The following is a 20,666-nucleotide window of genomic DNA, read 5'->3' as shown; positions in this document are numbered from 1 at the left end:
ATTAACTAAACGTTTTACAGGAGCATTTTCTGTTCGGTGTGATCGAATTCATGAACGTGCGAAAAGGTGGGTATGTACACATTTTCGCACGAAATATTTCAAAGTATTGCAATCACAGATGAAAATTAGGATTGCTGATCATTTCTGATCCTCCCAACAACGAACACACCCAGTCATCGTTGGATATGTAAACTATATTGCCAAAAGTGTGCGGTTCTTTTTTCCCTGAAATTCGGGAAAAAAGAACCAAATCCGCCATCCACATATCAGGAATATGCAGTAAAGCGACTGCATTTAAGCTATAAGTATACAAATAAACGAAATATAGTAGATGAGTCGAGGCATTGAGCTTACCGATTGATTGCGACGAGTCATCATAGGGTGACTCCCCATTGCAATCAATCAATTAGCAATCAATCCGTTAGTGCAACTGCAGCAAAACTACAACAGATCAATGATTGATCACCAAATGGAAACGTCATGGTAGACTGCAGAAATTGTTGAAATAAATACTAGTGGGTGCTTAGGAAAGTGGCGCATAGATCCCATCAGTCGTCATTGTATACTGTTAATCTAGAGTTAGGGGGCCACAGGAATTAGTATAAGGACGATAAGTAGGAAGCCGTATGGATTCGTATTTTAAGGAAGATCTGGAGAACAAACATCACAACACGCAGTGTCTGCTTGCTTGTTGCATAATCGTTGGTGCAGTAGAATCTCAAAAACCCGGCATTCAAAAATCCTGCACTTTTTGAAGATTTCTCCATTGGTAGTTCATCGAGGACATAAAGGAAATAGTCTAGTCTGACAAAAAAAAATAATAATAAATAAAATAAAAACCCTGCGGGTGCCGGATTTATGCACTATAAATAAATAAAATTTCTGTTTTCCGGTGCAACCACATAAGGTCAGAGGAATTATGTTACATATTTTCTAAACTGTATTCATTGTTACTAGGTATTTGCAACGTATAAAATCATTCATTCAGTACTGGTTTACAGCACAGTACTTAACAGTACAGTAGCATGTATTTAGTTTTTAAGGCGATTCGGTTTGCTGAAATCATGTCGCGCTGTTTACACCTCACATTAAAAAATATTGGATAATAGCAATAATGCATATCGGAGGCAGCATTTCCAACCTTTTTTTCCTATTAATTTCCTATCAACCTAGTAAAGGGTAGGCCCACCTTTTGCCTGGATAAGGGCAGTCACACGGCGAGGCATTGAGTCCACTAGTTCACGAAAGCGTTCCACAGGTATTTCCATCCAGGCTTGCTGCACCGCTGTAAATAATTCCGTCGCATTCCTGGGTGGAGGATCCAAAGCTCGAACGGACCTTTCCACAGCATCCCAAAGATGCTCCACGGGGTTCATGTCCGGTGTACGGGGAGGCCAATCCATGGTGGTAAAATCTGCGGAATGCTTTTGAAACCATGTTCTAGTCACCACGGCTATGTGGGGAGGCGCATTGTCCTGCTTGAAGAGTCCACTGCCCTGTGGGTGCACGAAGACCATGAAGGGATGCAGATAGTCTGCAGGGATGGACACGTAACCTGAACCGTTCAGAGATGCGTCTAGACATACCATAGGTCCCAGCGTGTGCCAGTTGAACACCCCCCAGACCATTACCGACCGCCCACCTGCCTGAACAGTTCCTTGTTGACATGACGGGCGCATAGCTTCGTGTGGTTTCCCCCAGATACGCATCCTTCCGTCCGCTGGAAATAACTGAAAACGGGACTCATCGGTCCAGGAAACCCATCTCAAATCATCCAAGGTCAGTGCCGACGTTCTTTCGCCCAGTTCAGGCGTAGTGTCCTCTGTTGTGGTGTTAGCAATGGGACTCTGGAGGGTCGGCGGCTCCCATAACCTATTTCGGCTAATGATCCCTTAATGGTGGTCTTGGTGGAGACGTTTCTGGCATCTCCCTCGTTGAATTCGGCGGTGATTTGTGCCAGTAGCACAGTGGTATCGTCACCGTCCTCCCCACACCGGTTGGAAAAGGCCCGGGTTTGAATCCCGTCCATGACGCGAGAAACTTGAATGGGCTTTTTTCACTCCGTGGCTGAGTTAGTCGGTCTCAGGCGTAGATGGCAAGGTCCCCCCCCCCCCAGAAACTGGGGTTGTTCGTCCAGTAAAACAGACAAATCGACCAAAGAACACACGCAATTAATAGACATAAGATACACAGCACGGCAGATGAATTTCATTATTCGGTTGGCCTGAAAATAATAGCCTTTTTTTTTTTTTTTTTTTTTTTTTTTTTTGGTGATTTGTGGCACTGTCGTTCTCCAGTTTGCTGAAACAATGCGAGATAGACGTCAACGGCCACGTTCATCCACCACCTTTCTCCGCCCACAGCGTTGTCCACTATGAGATATTATTCCGGAAATGACGTACTCCCGATACATTCTTGATACTGTCGAACGGGGATAGTACAATTTCTGTACCACCTCCGCGACAGAGTGACCCATGCGTTGCGCACCCACTATAATTCCTCTTTCAAAGTCGGTTAACTCACGAAATTTATCCATACTAACATCGAATTACGGTCTACATGAATGCAGTGATGCAGTGTACTAAATGTATATACCTGCCAAGTGGTGGGTTCCTCCACTAGCGAGAGGGGTGACAGCATCTCGTTGCCCAGGAACCAGGTATCCCATGAATTCTGACCTTCCAGTGTGTGTTACTCACTGGACCAATATGTCAGTACGGGTTAACACTTTTGCTTTATTCTGGCGACTATCGCTCTGTAGGGACTATAGGAATCAGAGCTACTGTATTATATTATCTGAGAAAAATAAAAAATTACCCCGAATACTTAAGTAGTAACTGTCAAAAAAAAAAAAAAAAAACGGAATTCTAAAGGATCCGACATGTGCTGAGTTCCGAGGATGCTGGATTTATTACGTTCCATATCAATGGCGGATCCGGGTTTTGTGAGACCTGAAGTAAGCTTCAATTACAATTATACAATTTTGGCGCCCTCTTTAAGACAAAAAAAAATACAAAATTTCTTTGTATTTTTTTTTTTTTCTTAAAGTTGGCGGCCACTTCAATGCCACCCTACACGAGGGAAAGCGTGCCAGAGGGAAGTCTGAGTAGAAAGAGACAGCGGTCTTAAAGTACTGTGATTAAAATATCTTACTTTTGCAAATTTAACATATAACCATGTGAACACATTGCTAGGGGCCCCCTCCCAGTGCCTTAGAATTCGAATCCCGTCGATGACGCGAGGAACTTTAATGGGCTTTTTTCACCCTTGGCTGAGTTAGTCGGTCTCAAGCGTAAATAGCAAGGTTTTCTCCCAGATACTGGGGTTTTTCGTCCAGCAAAACAGACAAATCGACCATAGAACACACGCAATTAACAGACATAAGACACAGTACGGCAGATGAATTTAATTATAGTTTTTTTTTTTTTTTTTTTGGTTTTTTTTAAGTGCCTTTGAAGGGTCCGTGCAAGTGAGGGGCCCCTGAAGCTTAATTAAGTTTCATTAGCTTCACAGTAAATCCGCTTCTGTTTTACAGTAATTAGTTCCTGGAATGTTGAAAAGCTGCGGTACGGAGTGACGAATCACAGTGCATTATTTTCAGATGTGATGGCCGTATCTGGATTTGTCGATGCTGTAGAACGTTAAATATCAGAGTGCATCGTCTCAAATTTATCGCCGTCTAGCGTTTTTCTCATGATTTGGGCTTGGACTATTGGTCATCGTTCTTGGAACAATGAATACCATGCAATATTAATATTCTGGACAATTCTACTCTTTCTATGTTGCGGCAGCAGTATGAAGAGAGTCCTTTTTAGGAGCGTTAGCATATCTACGTAAAGCGACTATTGTCTTCACTATGTCCGTCTGTCCGTAAATATGTAATAACTTAACTCGTAATGGTTGGATTCTCATAAAATTTTATATTTAGTTCTTTTAGAACAATTTATCGAGCTTTCGAAATTTAAATAAAATGGAACAAATACAAATCTAGCAATTTCTTTGTCTGTCCGTCCATATGTAATAACTTGATTCACAGTGGATGGATTCTTATGGAATTTTTTATTTGTGTCTTTTAGAACGCTTTGTCAAGACATCCCAAATAAATATCGAACCAATTGGAGAAGTCCGGCAATTATTTTATCCTGAAGCAGTATGACCCCAGTCATTTTTGCGCCGATGAAATCAAACCGGAAATTTTTATTTCTTTTTCTTTTTTCATATATATCAGCTATCTATATACAGTATTGTAAATTGTAGTTGAATCCGGATATTATGTTTATTGCCATGCGCTAATAGAAGGAATGAATGGGCAATATGCTGGATGCGCAGAAATTAAATGGCTTCGGTTCGTGCATAGTCGTTGCTGTTTGCTTGTGTTTTTACGCGTGTTCGCATATATACACTCCTGCCTAAAAGTTAGGAATCATAGCGTATGACGTAATTTTTTTTTTCTTTTTGTTTTGAAATTAGCGATGACAACGTAAGGTTTAATATAAAAAAAAAATAACAAAACACGACAAAGTATTTTACAATTTTTTAATTAAGCATTGAAAATTTTACAGCAAAAAAGTATTGGAATGATCACTAAAATATCCGCCACGAGGTTTTATCCCTGTCTTACACATCCGTGGCATCCTGGCGATTACTTTTATAATAGTGTCTTGACTGACATTATTCCAAGCAATCTGCAAGGTTTCCCATAAAGTTTTTGAAAATGTCACACTTCACGAACTTGACGATCTAGATGATTCCATAAAAGTCAGGAGATTGGGGTGGCTACACCATAATTTGCATACCTGTTGCTTAGTTGCCAGAAAATCTCTACACAGCTTAGAGCTGTGCTTTCTGTCGTTGTCTTGTTGTAACATAAAATTTCTTCCACAAAGTCCAGAGGATATTGCATTATGTTCAAGAATGTTTTTATAGCTTTCTTATCTTAAAATTGCTTCAATTCTGATGATGTTACTCACTCCAGGAAAAACAAAAGCAACCCTCATATCATGATGGAACTACCACCGTGCCTGACTGTAGGCACTAAACAATGTGGTACCATTATTTATTTAAATTGATCGTCTCACATAAACTCTGTGCTTGGATCCAAAAATTTCAAATTTCGATTCATCCGTCCATAGCACGTATATCCAATCTTCAACTATCCAATGTTATTAGCATTAGTTCAGGCATACGATGCAAGAATGCAAGTTTATGGAGCATCAGCCAAAAAAAAAAAAAAAAAACGCTCCCGTTTAACTAATTCATTCACTCCAATGCTTGTCTAGCTCAGCCCAAAATTTATTTACGCTATCATCTTCCACAACAAGAGAAGGAAATCTATTTCTAGCAATCAACTACCCTCTAGCTAAAGGTAAATTTCCGCACATATATTCTACAACTTCCTTTTCTCAATTTGAATCTATGCCCCCTCAGGTTCGTAATTTGAGCAAGAGGAAGCATTCCATCAGCATTGAGCCTTGTTCAACCCGTTCGAGGCGTTATACACCTCAATCAGATCACCTCGCCGATGCCTAGTCTCCAGACACTGTAATTTGCAGAACTTAAGCCCTTCTTGGTAAGAGCACCCCTCTGTTGCCTTCACCAATCTTGTTGCCCTTCTTTGTATTAGTTCGAACAACTACATCCTTCCTAAAATGAAGCCTGCTGACCTGTACACAGTTTCAAGATGTGGCCTGACCATTGCCTTGTACAAAGGGATAATAACCTCCTTGTCCCTGCTAACAAAATTCCTATATATCGTTGACAAGATCCATGAACTGCTCTGCCAGCCCGTCTGCACTGCTCAGAGAACTTCATATCTGACTTACCCCCAGGTCTTTTTTTCTCCACTTCCCTGAGTGTAGTACTACACAATGGGACATTTCTCTTCGGGTAACGTTGCCCACATGCAGTACCGTTGCCCACTTTGCATTTGTAAATGTTAAACTTCAATTGCCACTTCTCAGCCCATTTACCAAGTTATCTAGGTCGTGTTGTAGTAGCATACTGTCTTTACCGTCGTTAACAACCCTGCCAACCTTTGTATTATCATTTGCAACCTTGGACATTAGGCCTGATATACCTTCATCAATATCACTGATGAATACAACAATGGGCCCAGCACCGAACCCTGGGGAACTCCACTAATAACATTTGTCCACGAGGAGCAGCATCCATGGATTACCACTCTCTGTCGTCTCCCACTCGACCATCCCTTTACCCATTGCGGCAATTTGCTCTTAATGCCATTTCGCTCCAATTTGTACAACAGTATCAATTTGTACAACAGTCTTCCATGTGCAACAGTATCAAAAACTTTCCTGAAATCCAAGTATATGATATCAAAATTATTTTTTGCATCCAGTTCCTTTGTGATCACATCATAGTATCCAATCAAATTGGTCATACAAGACCTCCCTTTAACAAACACATGCCGTGTCTTAACTATTACTGCGGTCTTGTCTAGAATATCCTGCAATGCTGGGCCCATTCTCCATTATTTTCCAGTGACTCCATTATTTTCCCCGGTCATTTGTGTCACCCTTTGACCCCCCCTGTGATGTGGGGATACATTTGCACACCTCCAGTCCATGGGGACCTCTCCTGAGTCCAAGGAAGCTCTCATAATTATGGCTAAAAGTTTGCTTACTTCCTTTGCTGCCTATTTTAATATAACTGGATAGATCCCATCCAACCCAAGGGCCTTCCTTATGTTTAACTTCAACAATTTTTCCTCCACTTTACTCTCAGTTATTACAAAATCACTTAGCTCCCTGTTAGAGTTTTATACACTTTTGGCATTCCCCTCCTTGAATAACTCCTCATTGTGAATGTATATGAAAAATACTAATTCAGTGGACTGATCTGATTCATCCCTATGTTAAGTGGACTGATCTGATTCATCCCTTCCCTTCTAGAGTTTACATGAGTAAGAACTCTTTGCTGTTTTTCTTCGCAGTCTTTGCCAAAGATTTCTCGTAATCTGCCTTCGTCTGCCTAATCTTCTTTGTGACTTGATTACAGACTGGCTTATAACTGCCACAGGCTTCTGTGTCGCCTGATAATTTATTTGCATCCAATGCATTTTTCTTCTCTGCCACGAGCCTCATTAGTTCATGTGACATCCATTTAGGCCTAAACCTTGAATAGTATTTCTTAGTTGATATGGGTTAGTTTTTTTTTTTTTTTTTAGGAGCATTAGCAACTAAGGCCATATTGCTCCGGGGATATGCGGTGGTCATTCCCTGACCTTTCCGCATCCTCCGTATTTGGTGGTCACGGGCTCGAGCCCCGGTCTAATCAAGAAGCGTCTTAACTGGTATGAAAAGCCTAGTAGCCTCCAAGATTAAGTCCCTGAAGGCTTCCCATTTCGAATTCATCATTGGTAACGTCATCAGTTGATACCACTGTGCAGAATTTAAAAATTGTCTGAGACCTCTGTAGTCCCCTTTACGAAAGCAAAAGCCCTTCCCTTTAGCCTTGATGGTAGTTACATCTTTAAGTAATTCCCACATCAGTACATTGTGATCACTGTCACCCAGTGGTTCCTTTATCTGCAAATTTTTAAAGCATGAATAATGACTGCTGATAATCAGATCAAGGGTATTATTAGATCTGGTTTCCTCTGGAACATGTTGCTGTAGAAAACAGTCATCCAATAAATCCACAAAAGTCCTGCTAGTGTGCGAGTGACCAACCCACAAGTTCGAGTCAATATATGGAAATTAAAATATCCCATTATACGACATTCTGATTTACTGACCCACTATTTCTCTGCACAATTGTTCATTATACTGTACTCATTAGAGTCATTAGGCCTATAATATACAGCTACTCTCATTTTCCCTTTCCCAGTGCTTATGTCACACCACACTGACTCAACATTGCACTCTACACCCATATCAATTAGATGCACTTCCTTAGATTTTATGTGTTCCTTAACTAACAGCATAACCCCTCCTCCTCCTGTCCTGTCTATCCTTTGTACTACCAAAATTCCAATTCTGCATTGCTTATATCTGTGTGACACCACGTCGATATCCTAACAATATCCGCCTTTGATGTCTTGACCAGCACTTGTTGGTCCCAAGCGAACCGGTTCTTTCGATTTTCCGGTTTTAATAAAGGTTTTCAGACCGCTACACGACCATGAAGCCCTGCTTGTTTAAGACGAAGTTTTACAGTGGATGTAGACATGGCAGTTTCTCTGTTCCTTTTGAACTTAGCTCGGGGGTGCAGTAAGTCGTCGATTGCGTTTAGAAATCAGTGTTATTGTTTTATCTTGTGCTTGGGTTGTGACGTACGGTGGTCCTGATCGTGGTTTGTCCTTTAAGCTGCCAGTCTCTCCTTGAATTGTCGAAGGTAGTTTGTACTCTTTTAAATGAAATACCTAGTTTTTTTTGCCAATTCTTCTCATGGAATAACTTTCTTTATATAAAGTTATAATAGCACTTCTTTTTTCAACACTCAGTTCCTTATTTCTTGCCATGTTTATCGCGGGTGTTTGATCTTATAAGTTACAACTCTTACTCCTCAATTTATATTATTGCAAAACACTCTACAATCATCTAAAATCTTTTATAATATTAAAACAATACTCCCACTCATTAGAATATTGTAAAAGCATCCAAAACTTTCTAGATCATTCTAAAATCATCTACAACTTTCTAGAATATTCTAAAATCATCTACAACTTTCTACTGCTTTCAGGAAACTTCTACACATCTCTGGAATATTCTCGCGAAATTTCTTTAATATCTATTAAATATTATTTCAGGTTTTTGATTTCTATACATAATAGAAAATATTTTAATAAAAATTAGTAAACAAGTTGGTCCTGTTTTAATAAAAACTTTGAAAGTTAAGAAAAATTAAATGCGACTCCAAACTTTTAGGCAGGAGTGTGTATATAGGAATAAATGTTTTAGCTGTTGTAGAACTATAAATCTAGGCCATATAATTGAAATATATAATATCATATTATACTATATTAATTATATTACACATATACATATGATAAATAAATAAATAAATTCTTTATTGCTAATAAGTACAGGACATGTACTAGAGACAATAATACTCAACACGGCGACATGGCCAGGAGTTTTACATTATAAATGAAATTATAAATGAAATTAATTGGCAAAAAGGAAAAAAATTACCGTTACATGGAAATTAAGAGTTACAAACATGTAAATTATGAGTTACAAACATGTAAATTGTAATAATGAAAAATGAGGACTAAACGTCATATGGAGGAAATTATCCCAGTTCCACAGATGGAATCCACTCGAAGAGCATGTGACGGTATTTGTAGTCGGTAGCTAATTTCTGAAGGTCGACTCCAAGACGGAGCAGTGCCTGAATTTTGGGGAGTGCCTGGGCAGGTAGGAACCGACTACACAGTTTCAACCGGTTGTATTTGAGGATTAGTGTGGGCTCTGACCTCAAGGATGGCGTAGGATTGTGCCACTGACAGAAATCCCAGATGTTTGGGGCGTTTATTACTCCTGTGTACATTTTTACTGAAGTCATTAAATGCCTGCTGTCAATTAACCTCGGGATCCTGGGTACATTTAGCTGCTCAGCCATGTCAGTTGTTCTCAATTGAGGGGGTCGGCGATGCTTATTTGTGGCCCATTTCAGGGTCCAGTATTCACACGAGAACACCGGTTTTTGAAGTGAAGGCGACGCAGATGCCCAAATTTCAGCAGCATATAAAATAGCCGGATAAACGGTGGCTTGAAGATATCTGGTAGTGGTTGCGGCATCGTTGGAATGAAGTAAGTGTTGTTTTGCGCTCCAGCGTAGGGTGTTAAAACGCTTCCGGAGGTATTCTGTGTGATCATTAAATTTCAGCTTCGGATCAAAATATACCCCGAGATCTTTATGGCAGGTAACCACTGGAATTAGAGTACCTAAAACTGAAGGTTGAATTATTGTTGGTTGCTGTTTCAATGAGTAAGTCATTATTGCAGATTTTGACGGGTTAAGGTTTAATCCAAACATCTTCAAGTAAGTTGAAAGAGTGGTCAAGTTCTCTGTGATGGAAGACGTAATTTCCATTGGGTTTGCAGACGGTGGGATTAAGGTAAGAAACTTTATATCGTCGGCATATATTAGAGCATCATCACGATGACTCATGAAAGGAATCAGAATCGCTGAGAAGAGAAGGCCAGACAGGACACCACCTTGAGGGACTCCTGCATTAATTTTTCTTGTAAAGTGGGTTTTCTTCAAAGTGAGGTGGACACTTCTATTTTTCAATAAGGCGGTGAGGAAAGCTAGTAGGTCTCCATTAATCCTGAAGAAGAATTGCAGGAGTCTGAGAAGGGCTGTGACGTCTAGGCTGTCAAAAGCAGCTTCAATGTCAGCGTACACTATAGCTAATTCAGATTTAGTTTCGAAGGCTTGAAGAATTGATGTCTGTGCGGCCATGAGGTTTGTTATGGTGGATCTATTTTCAACTGCGAAATGGAACTGTTTCGGCTTCTGTGGCATCAACTGTTTGTTTAATGCCGGAAGGAGTACCTTTTCTAGAAGTTTGAGGAGGGTGGAAGAAGTTGAGATTGGTCTGAAATCTTTTAGGCTTGTTGGTGCTTTAACCTTAGGCAGTGGCCTCACAGAGTATTCATTCCACTGAGCAGGGAAAACTCGTGTGGAAAGAATAGAGTTGTAGATTGAGAGTAATGCATCTAGAATATAGGGGCTAAGGCATTTAATTATGAAATGAGGTATCTTATCACGGCCTGCGGTACTAGATGGTCGCAGGGAGTTAATAGCATATATCAGTTGCTGTCTTGTGATGGAAATTATGGAAAGGTCATCAGTAGGAGCAAATTGGAAGTTTGGGAGAGGAATTTCAGCAGAGGCGGAATTGGTATTGAATCTTGAAATGTAGTCCATCCAGTTATCTAGATCAAGATTTGAATTAATGCGACTGTGTCTTGATGAATATGGCGCTTTTCCTTTAGACAAGGTAGCATCAGTGTATCTCTTTAATGCTGATGCCTTGAGTCTGTTGAACATAGCTCTTGCTCTGGAGTATAGGATTCGATCTTGGGTTGTGCCAGAGATTTTCCACTGCCTGTGAAGATACTGTTTGTTGTGGAAACTGCACGCTAGATCTTTGGTCCACCAAGCTCTAGTTCTTGGAGAAATGTGTACGGTTTTAGCTGACGCGTAGAGGGTGACTGTATTTATCCATCTAGTGATTAGATCAACTGCGAGGATTGGGTCACATCCATCAAGAACATGCCATGGAATAGACTGCGCTGCCTCGAGGCACTTTTTTAGATCCAGAAAATTCGGAGAGAATATGATTTTCTTTTCAACAGTATTATGGCAATTGAAGTTGGGCATAGGCAGAACAAGAAGTAATGCAATTGGGTCGTGATCTGAATTGAAGGACGTTTCTGGTGGAATGTCGACTCTGCAAATTCCAGAACATAGAATCAAGTCAAGGCGATTGGTGCCTCTCGTTGGCTCCTCATTGATAATCGTCAACTTTAATGGAGAGAGATTGTTCATTAGTCGTTGAAAGAGAGGGCTCAGGTGGGGTGGAAGATTAAAATCGCCGCACAGTATGTGCGTAGCTGAAGGGTGTAACTTACTCATTATCCAGCCGGTAACATCGTCAACTGTTACAGTATCTGGAGCTGGGGGTATGTAGATTGCCGTTAAATCGATTAAACAGGCATTAAGCTTCACAGTCACGATTATTGCTTCATAAAATAAGGAGTTGCTAGATGTGACGTGCACAAATTTCAGGTTGGAATCTTTGACGAAGATGGCAACACCGCCACCTCTAGATTGAGATCTTGACGTGAAGAACGATGAAAATCTAGCGGCCGGAGCAAAGGCTATTGACTCCTGGTCAGGTTGAAGCCATGTTTCTGATAGACAGATTACATCCATGCTGTTGGACAACAAGAGTTGTTCGAGGGTTTCAAGCTTATTTCGGAGACTCCGGACATTTTGGTAGAAAATTCTCAGGGTGAGTTGAAAGGGAATTTTTATAAGTGCTGATCTATTTGTAGATTGTTTTGAACACCTCAACAGATTAGGCTTTGTGGAAATTATCCTGTTAATTGAATATGCACGTATTGTCTTCACTATGTCCGTACGTCTGTCTACCCGTGTAACAACTAGATTCCCAGTGGATCGATTTCGCGAAATTTTATATTTAGGCATTTTAAAATATTTGTCGAGGCATTCTCATTTTCCTTAAAATTAGTTTGAGCGGGTAGCACAGTGGTATAGTCAACGTCCCTCCCACACCGGTGGAAAAGGTCCGGGTTCAGATGACGTGAGGAACTTTAATGGGCTTTTTTCACTCCGTGGCTGAGTTAGTCGGTCTCAGGCGTATATAATAAGGTTCCCCCCGCCCCAGAAACTGGAGTTTTTTCGTCCAGCAATACAGGCAAATCGACCAGAGAACACATGCAATTTACAGACAAAATACAAAATACATAAACGGGTATATGTAATCATGACCCTAATATAATAATTTTTTTTCTCCTTAAAATCAGACAAACAGGAATCCGGCAATTATTATTTCTTTTTTCCATACAAATTTGAATGAAAAAAAATTCATAAATTAAATGTAGTTTTAATACAGTATTGTTAGCTTTTAATGTTCCGTGCACTCTTTGCGTGTATTATGTAAGACTCGTGAATGTGATGTCGCTTGTGAAGAGATAGAGAGAAACAGTATACAGTAGAAGAGTAATAAATATTATACAGCTGTAATTAAACTGAATGGATAAAGTTTAGTGAATGTAAAATATAGAGTTTTATTAAGTATTTTATAAAGTTATAATCTTAGTAATTAACTGATAAGGAAATAACTATATTTACTTTTCACTTCTATTAATCACAGAAAAATAAAAAAAAAAAATTTAATTTAATAAAAGAAATCGAACGCGCTTGAAATGTAACGCACTTATTGTGCATAAAATAACCATAGTGTTAAATTTCAAAGTTTCTAATTAAGGAACATCTGTAAATTATGTGTTCTAAAACTCTGCTTATATACAGTACTTTCTATATTAAAGGAAGAGAAGTAGCACTTTGTAAATGCATTAAGCTTATTTTTCATCTGAAACCTTTCCAGCAATGGACAGCATCTAGTTGTTGTTGTTGTCATCTTCTCATAATGCAGCAATAAAACATTTCTGTAATAAATTTAAATATCTTTTTCTAGAAGAAAATCAAAGAATACCCTTTTGGAAGTTATGCCTTGATCTTGATGGATTGCTGTCTATGAGACGGTAGAGGTAGCTATCTCTCAGGCTTCAACAAAAGCAGTTAGAATTTTAGTTGGGGGATGTGAAGGAGAAAAGACTTTCCCGTTGCGGGCCGTTAAGCAAACGTTAATAGCCAACATTCATCTTGTCGAGAATAGAGTGGTCACGCATTTACAAACAGCTCTTTGTTGATAGCAGATAATGAATTTTAAAAAGTGGAACAGTTTTGATATCAGAAATGAAGCCATTTTCTCCATTCTCTGGATAATTACGATATACACTCTGGTGGGAAAATCAAAGTAAGCACCACACAAGCCAGAATAACTACTTATTTTATTTCGTCAGAGACAGAAATGACCTTCGCTTGGTCATGCCAGTGTATCAATGCAATGCACCAATGTACTTTTAAGTTACCGATTTGCAATACAAATAATATATATGAATCAATATGAGTGTATCAGAATACTTACTTAAAAGACAAGCGTTTTCTGAGGTGTTCAACAGCATCTCTTCTAGTGTATAATACAATATCAAGTTTTCTTTATATTAAGAGTCTATTTATTACTTTTTGGTGCATTTTGGTCGATGGCTTCCTTTCTTTTCCTTGTTCTGAGATTTGGCTCTGTAGACGAGAATTGTGAACACACAAAAGACAAATTAAGCTTTAGACTTATCATTTTTTTTAACCTTTCAAATGCGGAGATGTTGTTGTTGTAGTAGTAGGGTTTAGGAGCAATTGCGACTAAGGCCACATTTCTCCGTGTATATTGTCTGTGAATTGCGTCGATTTTCTGTTTGCTGGATGAAAAATCGGAGTTTCCGGGAGAAAAACTATGTTACCCTCTCCTGAGACCGACTAACTCAGCCACGTTGTGAAAGAGACCCATAAAAATTCCTTACGTAATTGATGGGTTTCCAATGCGGATACAAAATGGTTCAATATATCGAATATAGAAAATAAAGATATATCACTTTGTATTTCCGTGTAATATTATTCAAAAAATAATAATATTAAAAAAAATAATAATAGAGTTCCTCGACCAACAATAATAATAATAATAACATTAATAATAGTAACCGAACACAATCAACAGCCCCATGCACCTGGTACCAAATTAGGATTTAGGGTCCCCTGTAAATGATTACATCTACCCATATTTATTTTGTCTGAAAATTGTGTGTTCTCTGATCGATTTGCCTGTTTGCTGGACGAAAACACCCCATTTTCTGGGGGTGGGGAGGAACCTTGCTATCTACGCCTGAGAACGACTAACTCAGCCACGGAGTGAAAAAAGCTCATTAAAGTTCTTCGCGTCATCGATTCGAACCCGGGCCTTTTCCACCCGGTGTGGGGAGGACGGTGACGACAGCACTGTGCTACACACGCAGACCATGCACCTGGTAAAGTCTAAAGTGTGTTGTTGTCATACGGCACTAGGGAGTTCCTCCATCTCCGCGTTGCTTTCATTGTGGGTGTACTAGTTGACTGGAAATGCCAGAGATTTAAAAGTGTATGGACATTGTATATGTGTAGTGTCATGTACCGTTGTTCATCTGGTCATTTAGCCGCTGGATCCCTACTGAGGCCAAACGTTGCCCCACTTTCGCCCCGTGGAGACAGACCAGCAACCCAGTAGACTTAGATTTACTCTGGCAGGTCCTGTCGCTTACTTTCCTGAGATTTCGGCGGCAAGGACCTTAAAAAAAAAAAAAAAAAAAAAGATTTTGAATTTGCATGCATGCGTCATCGATTGTTGGGGTATCGCTTAGAATTAACAGGCCGAAACTGGGCGAAACTATACTTTGAGCGAAATTTGATTTGGTGTGTGGGGCATCGCTTGAGTACAGATAGAATAGGGGAGGGGGGTAGAAGACTGGGGGATAAAGGTAGAAGTATGGGGGGCGATAGGGAAGGTGCCCCAATGATCATATAAAAAACACCATCACATTTTGTGATGGTGTTTCAGCTTCCGTGGCCCGGCGGGCTTGATTCTGGTCTCCGTCCTTAGTCTTGTCATAATATAGTGCTGCTTTGTTACTCCTCTGCAGTTTTATTACATGTTATTCAGTTTCCGTCTCTGAGTCTTCATTAGCGTTTTGATTGGGTTGCGGGTTCACTTGTTGAGATTGTATGGTTCGACGCCTAGCGAATAATTCCTGGACATAATCAGTGAAGGCTGTGTATGACTCTTTGTCATCCAGGATATATTGTTCTTGGTCTTTGGGAAAGTGTTTCAATTTAATCACTAGTTGACAGCGGAGGTCGTCATATTGGTGGCAGCCAAACCTTTCCTTCCTTCCCAATTTCATACCTTTTACACTCACTTCTTCCTCACTATCCATTACCACTTTTTGCTTTTTTCTGGCCACTTATCTTTAAACCATACTCGCTAACTACTCTATGCGGTATTATCTATGCAATTGAAATCCTGCTGGTCGCAAAAACAGATCAATGGGCAAAGTGGCAAGCGTCTTAGAAATAAAAAAATCTCACTCTTTCTTGCATGGATTCTTTAAAGACAAATGTGATCGTTGATATTTGTACGTGCCGGATTGACTTCTTAATATTTCTGGACTGTAAAATGTTGATTTTTTTTTTTTTTTTTTTTTGTAAAATGTTCCGGATTTTAAAGAATTCCGGATACTAAAGTACAGTAAACTCTGTTAAATACAGATTTAACAATTTACTGTATTCGGTTTGCAGGCTAATAAACTGTTGTCTGAACCATAAAAATTTTGCTATTATGAAAAGTTTTCGTTATTTGTATTTGCTGTTATGATTATTAAAGATTTATTTTGCATATCGAACCAAAATCCTGTATTCATAATAAGACGCAAAGCTGTTAAAGCAGTAAAGAAATCGGATACCAGTAGCTCGAGAGCGAGAGAGAATTATGAGTTCTGTAAAATAACTATTCAACAACTGATCACTCTCAATGTAGACATTCATTTTTAAAGAAGCTAAAAATCTTTTACTGGATCTTTTACGTTGGCTTTATGCGAAATCAGTAAAACTTAACAGCATTACTGAGAAGAGATATAAATGCCAATGAATAAATAAATAAATCCAAAGCAGACTTAAGTAATAAGAAAAGAATTTGATCCGATAGAAATAATTTTGTTTCTTTTAGCCAAGGGATATAATTATATCGATTTTTTTCAATATCATTAATAACACTGACTGTACATTTAAAGGGTTATCTACCAGTTACTTAAGGCGCGCAGAATTGTAGATTCTGAATGCATTTTTCCAACATAAGTAGATGAATTTTGAAATAATTAAAACTTTCTTCGAATTTAATCAATAATGCTTCATGCTAAAATGTGCTCAACTTCATTAATCTTTTAAAGTTTTCCTCCTTGCTTCTGGTGATAATAACTTGGTATTAGCATGAGATAAAAGCTGTAGATATAGTCGATCATTGCGCTTTAGCAAAAGAGAGGTTCAGAGAAGGCTATACTTTGAAGTACAGTAATTGATTTGGTAAAAATCTATTATAATAAACTCAGTTCCTAGCACGGTTTGGGCAACAGTAAACATGTTTTTAATTCGTAGTAAATCTCAAACTAAAAAAGCAACATTAACAGAATAAAGAAAGAACACTGAGAAAATCCGAGCTCTTACAAAGAATTTGTTTTCAGTTAAAAATTTTCGTGATATTGATGACCGAAGGGTAAATCACTGTTAACATTTTGGGCACTAATCTGAACAAGTTTCTTTCTGTTAGGGTATACAAATTATGCAAATATTATTGGTTGTTAGAAGGAGTATGAAACATCACATTTTATGCTTAATTCAGGACACAGCAAATGAAATTCAGTAAATTAAATTTTCTGTATTCCTGTTCCCTGTTCCACTCTGTTATTGATTTAATGCGCAATTGCCTTAAAAATTGTCAAATGCTTGTTTTCTGAGCTATGTGTGACAAATAATGCTGAAAAATAATCCTTTATCTACTGTACACTATCATATTTTCAATTTTCATTCTATCAACAACAAAATCTTGTCTAACCCTAGAAAATTTGAAAGGGTAAGAGCATTTCATCCAGTGTATACATTGAAACAACCCACCGCTTTGTTACGCGGACCACTCAGTGATTCGAAGCACGAAAGCGAGAGGAATTAGATGGATGTGCAGCCAGCATACCAAATGAAAGGAAGGAAAAAGGCGATGATGCATTCAAACAAGGGGAAAAGGAAAGGATAATAAGTAGAAGGGATGTTAGTTTAGTCTTCATTGCGAACCCCATGTGGAATTCAGTACTTAATAATGCATAGTGATGAGATGGGTATTTAAATTACTTACGGATGAGCTCAATAAAAAGAAATATTGTCTCTCAAGTGGCAGAGAAATTCGCTGCAAGATAGGATAGATGTAATGAAGCTTTTCTATACGAAATGTTGAAAAGAATGGAAAAAAGAATAACAGATGTGTAATGTTATTTGGAGATGGCCCGTAAATTATTTTTCTTTTACTATTATTTCAGTAAGAACTATTATTTCCTTAAGATTAGACGTTTTCAGATAACGTATGAATTAATATTGTATATAACTCTTCATTCATGCATGGTTTTAAATGCTGTATATGCATGATCATGGGGCCTACATATTGCATTCGGAATTCATTATTTATAATGTGTTCATTATTCATAACATCACCTTTTCGTTTTAAAACTGATGTATTTTATGAGGACTACTACTAAAATCTTGATAAAATTTGTGACAAATTGCCTCATATTGCTGCAAGCGATAGCAAAATAAATCCTGAAAAATGAGATGTTTTATAGATATGAACCACTATACTGTATACTATGAAAATGTCAGTCGGGCTTATATAGAAGATATTGCATTAATATTTTAATATTACGGGTGGTTGATGTGTTCAAGTACATGCCTGTTCACGTTGTAGAATGGGTCTCGAGAGTAGTTTTGCATCAAACTTGGAAAATAAGCACTGTGAACAAAAATAAACTAATTTTTTATATAACTTACTGAGATGGTCCAGACTACCGTGCTTTTCCTAGTCGCACGTCCAGGTATAAAATTTATTTGGAAAAAAAATGACGCCATAAAAAGTTGCTTAAATATAAATACCTTTCTGGTCCGCTTTCTGTGTTAATAAATGTGTTTATTTATTAAGTCGAAACTTAAAATTCGATTTGTTTTATATGAGTAAATTCCTTTTCTTATGTGTATATTATAGTATTTTTTTCATTTCAGATGAATAATGGCGGATAGAGGAAAGACTGCCACATTCAAGAGATGTTAGATGGAAGAAACACGTTCGCAATAGCATTTCCACGTGGAGAAATGTTTTCTAGGAGTGAGCATGCCATTTACTACAGCTGCCGATGCAGCAATGCTGATTTTATTCTAAAAAGGGCACATGTCAACATACGAAAGTAAAATGAATCGTTTCTTCTCTATTGGATCTTGTTTCTCGAAGCATTCACTTCTTTTGTTATACAAGTCAAAATGTATTGGCTTCTGGGTAAGATTCAGAAGAGTTTGTCATTTTTATAAGATTTAGAAATTTTTCATACTGTAGCTGCTTATTTGATATCGTCCACCTTGATATAACATTACATGTGCTTCGAGGTAAGTTAATCTAATTTCTATCCTTTCTATACGGTTTTTTTTTTGCTGTCCTGAATACAATAAAAGGATTAAAGACTAACTTCATTCTTCTTTCCCATATTTCAAGCTTGGTATTTCTATACTGTCATTTTGTAAACATATCACGCAACCAGTTTTATGGTTGTTTGAAAGCACCAAATAGTTTGAAATAGTTTGCTGTATTTTATCTTTTATTACTCACACTAAAAGTTGTTTCGCAAAGTTAAAATCGAAACAAGTACATTCTAGTAATTCTCTTCCCCAACCTCTTCTCCCCAGGATTCCACATTTCACTTTTAATTACCGTCAGCAGATAAATGATTACATGTAATTATTTGGTGTTTGAACATTCCATTGTACAGGAATTCATCATTCCTTTGATTTCAGCAACATAATTATTTGGTTACTGACCATCGTGAAGCAGAGTTAGAAATATTGAGCAATGAGAGACGCAGAGAATAGGGAGAATGCGCATTGGATTTTTTTGACATCATGTCACTTCTCCGTCTGTTTACGTGGCTGGTATGTGATGGTATCGGAGATATCTCAAAAAGTAGGAATAAAAAGTTGCCATTGACAAATTCCTTTCATATTTTTAAAATAATGCATGCATTGTCTCTTTTCATCTATACAATACATTCTTTTAGTGATTTCATCTCTCAAACTACGGAAAGATATGTTGTTGTTGTATTAGGAGCATCAGCGACTAAGTCCAGATTGTTCCTTGTATACTGTCTATAAATTTCGTGTCTCTGTGGTCGATCTTCTGTTTGCTGTATGAAAAACCCCAGTTTCCGGGAGAAAAAACCATGCTACCTTCGCTTGAGATCTAACTCAACCACGTTGTGAAAAAGGCCCATAAAATTCCTCACATCATCGATGGGACTCGAACTCAGGTCTTTTCCACCCAGTGCGGGGAGGACGGCGATTCTACTAGCATTAGCATGGGCATATGATGCAAGAAAGCAAGCTTATGCAGCATCAGCCAGAAAAAAAACAAGAAAAAAAAAAAAAAAACTTCCATTTCACCCCTCCGTTCGTTCGAAATACCTGTCCAGCTGAGCCTTCAATTTATTTGGGCTATCACTTCCACAACAAGGGATGGAAGTCTGTTCCAGCAAACAACTACCCGCTTGCTAAAGGCAAATTTCCGGACATCTATTCTACATCTGTCTTTCGTCTTTCCTCAATTTGAATTTATGCCCTCTCAGGTGATTATTCTGAGCAAGAGGCAGAATCCCATCAGCACTGAGCATGCTCAAACCATTCAAATCTTTATACACCTCTATCAGATCACCTCGCCGGTGCCTAGTCTCCAGACACTGTAATTTGCAAAATTTAAGCCTTTCTTCGTAAGAGCAACCCTTTGTTCCATTCACTAACCTTGTTGCCCTAATCTGTACTCGTTCCAGCAGCTCTACACCCTTCTTGAAATGAGGCCTCCAGACCTGTATACAGTACTCAAGGTGTGGCCTGACCATTGCCTTATACAAAGAAATAATCACCTCCTTATCCCTGCTAGAAATTTTCCTGTATATCATTCATAAGACACTATGAGCTACTCTTGCAGCCCCTCTGCACTGCTCAGAGAAATTCATATCTGCCTGCACAATTACCCCCAAGTCCTTTTCATTCTCTACCACTGTCAGTGTAGTACCACAGAGTTGATACGTTGCTGTGGGGTTGCTGTTTCCCATGTGTAGTACTTTACATTTGTCAACGTTAAACTTCATTTGCCACCTCTCAGCCCATCTGCTCAATCTTTCCAGATCCTGTTGCAGCAGCATAGCGTCAGTAGTGTCCTTAAA

The 20,666-nt window shown here is 38.6% G+C and overlaps 1 protein-coding gene across 1 annotated transcript in view; it reads right to left on the bottom strand.

Moving 5' to 3' along the window:
* Nucleotides 1-15,584, bottom strand: part of Cont (Contactin) — a 268,473-nt gene extending 252,889 nt beyond the window's left edge. The window contains exon 1 of the mRNA XM_090390177.1: nucleotides 15,554-15,584. Coding sequence (XP_090246303.1) covers nucleotides 15,554-15,584 — 31 coding nt within the window. The remainder of the gene's footprint in view (nucleotides 1-15,553) is intronic.
* Between the last annotated feature and the right edge of the window lie 5,082 nt (nucleotides 15,585-20,666).

This window comes from Mastigoproctus giganteus, chromosome 2 (genome assembly GCF_048544385.1).
Source record: "Mastigoproctus giganteus isolate SK-2022 chromosome 2, ASM4854438v1, whole genome shotgun sequence".
Lineage (NCBI taxonomy): Eukaryota > Metazoa > Arthropoda > Arachnida > Uropygi > Thelyphonidae > Mastigoproctus > Mastigoproctus giganteus.
Note: the sequence above shows the minus strand (reverse complement) of the source record. Positions and strands in the feature narration are given on the sequence as shown.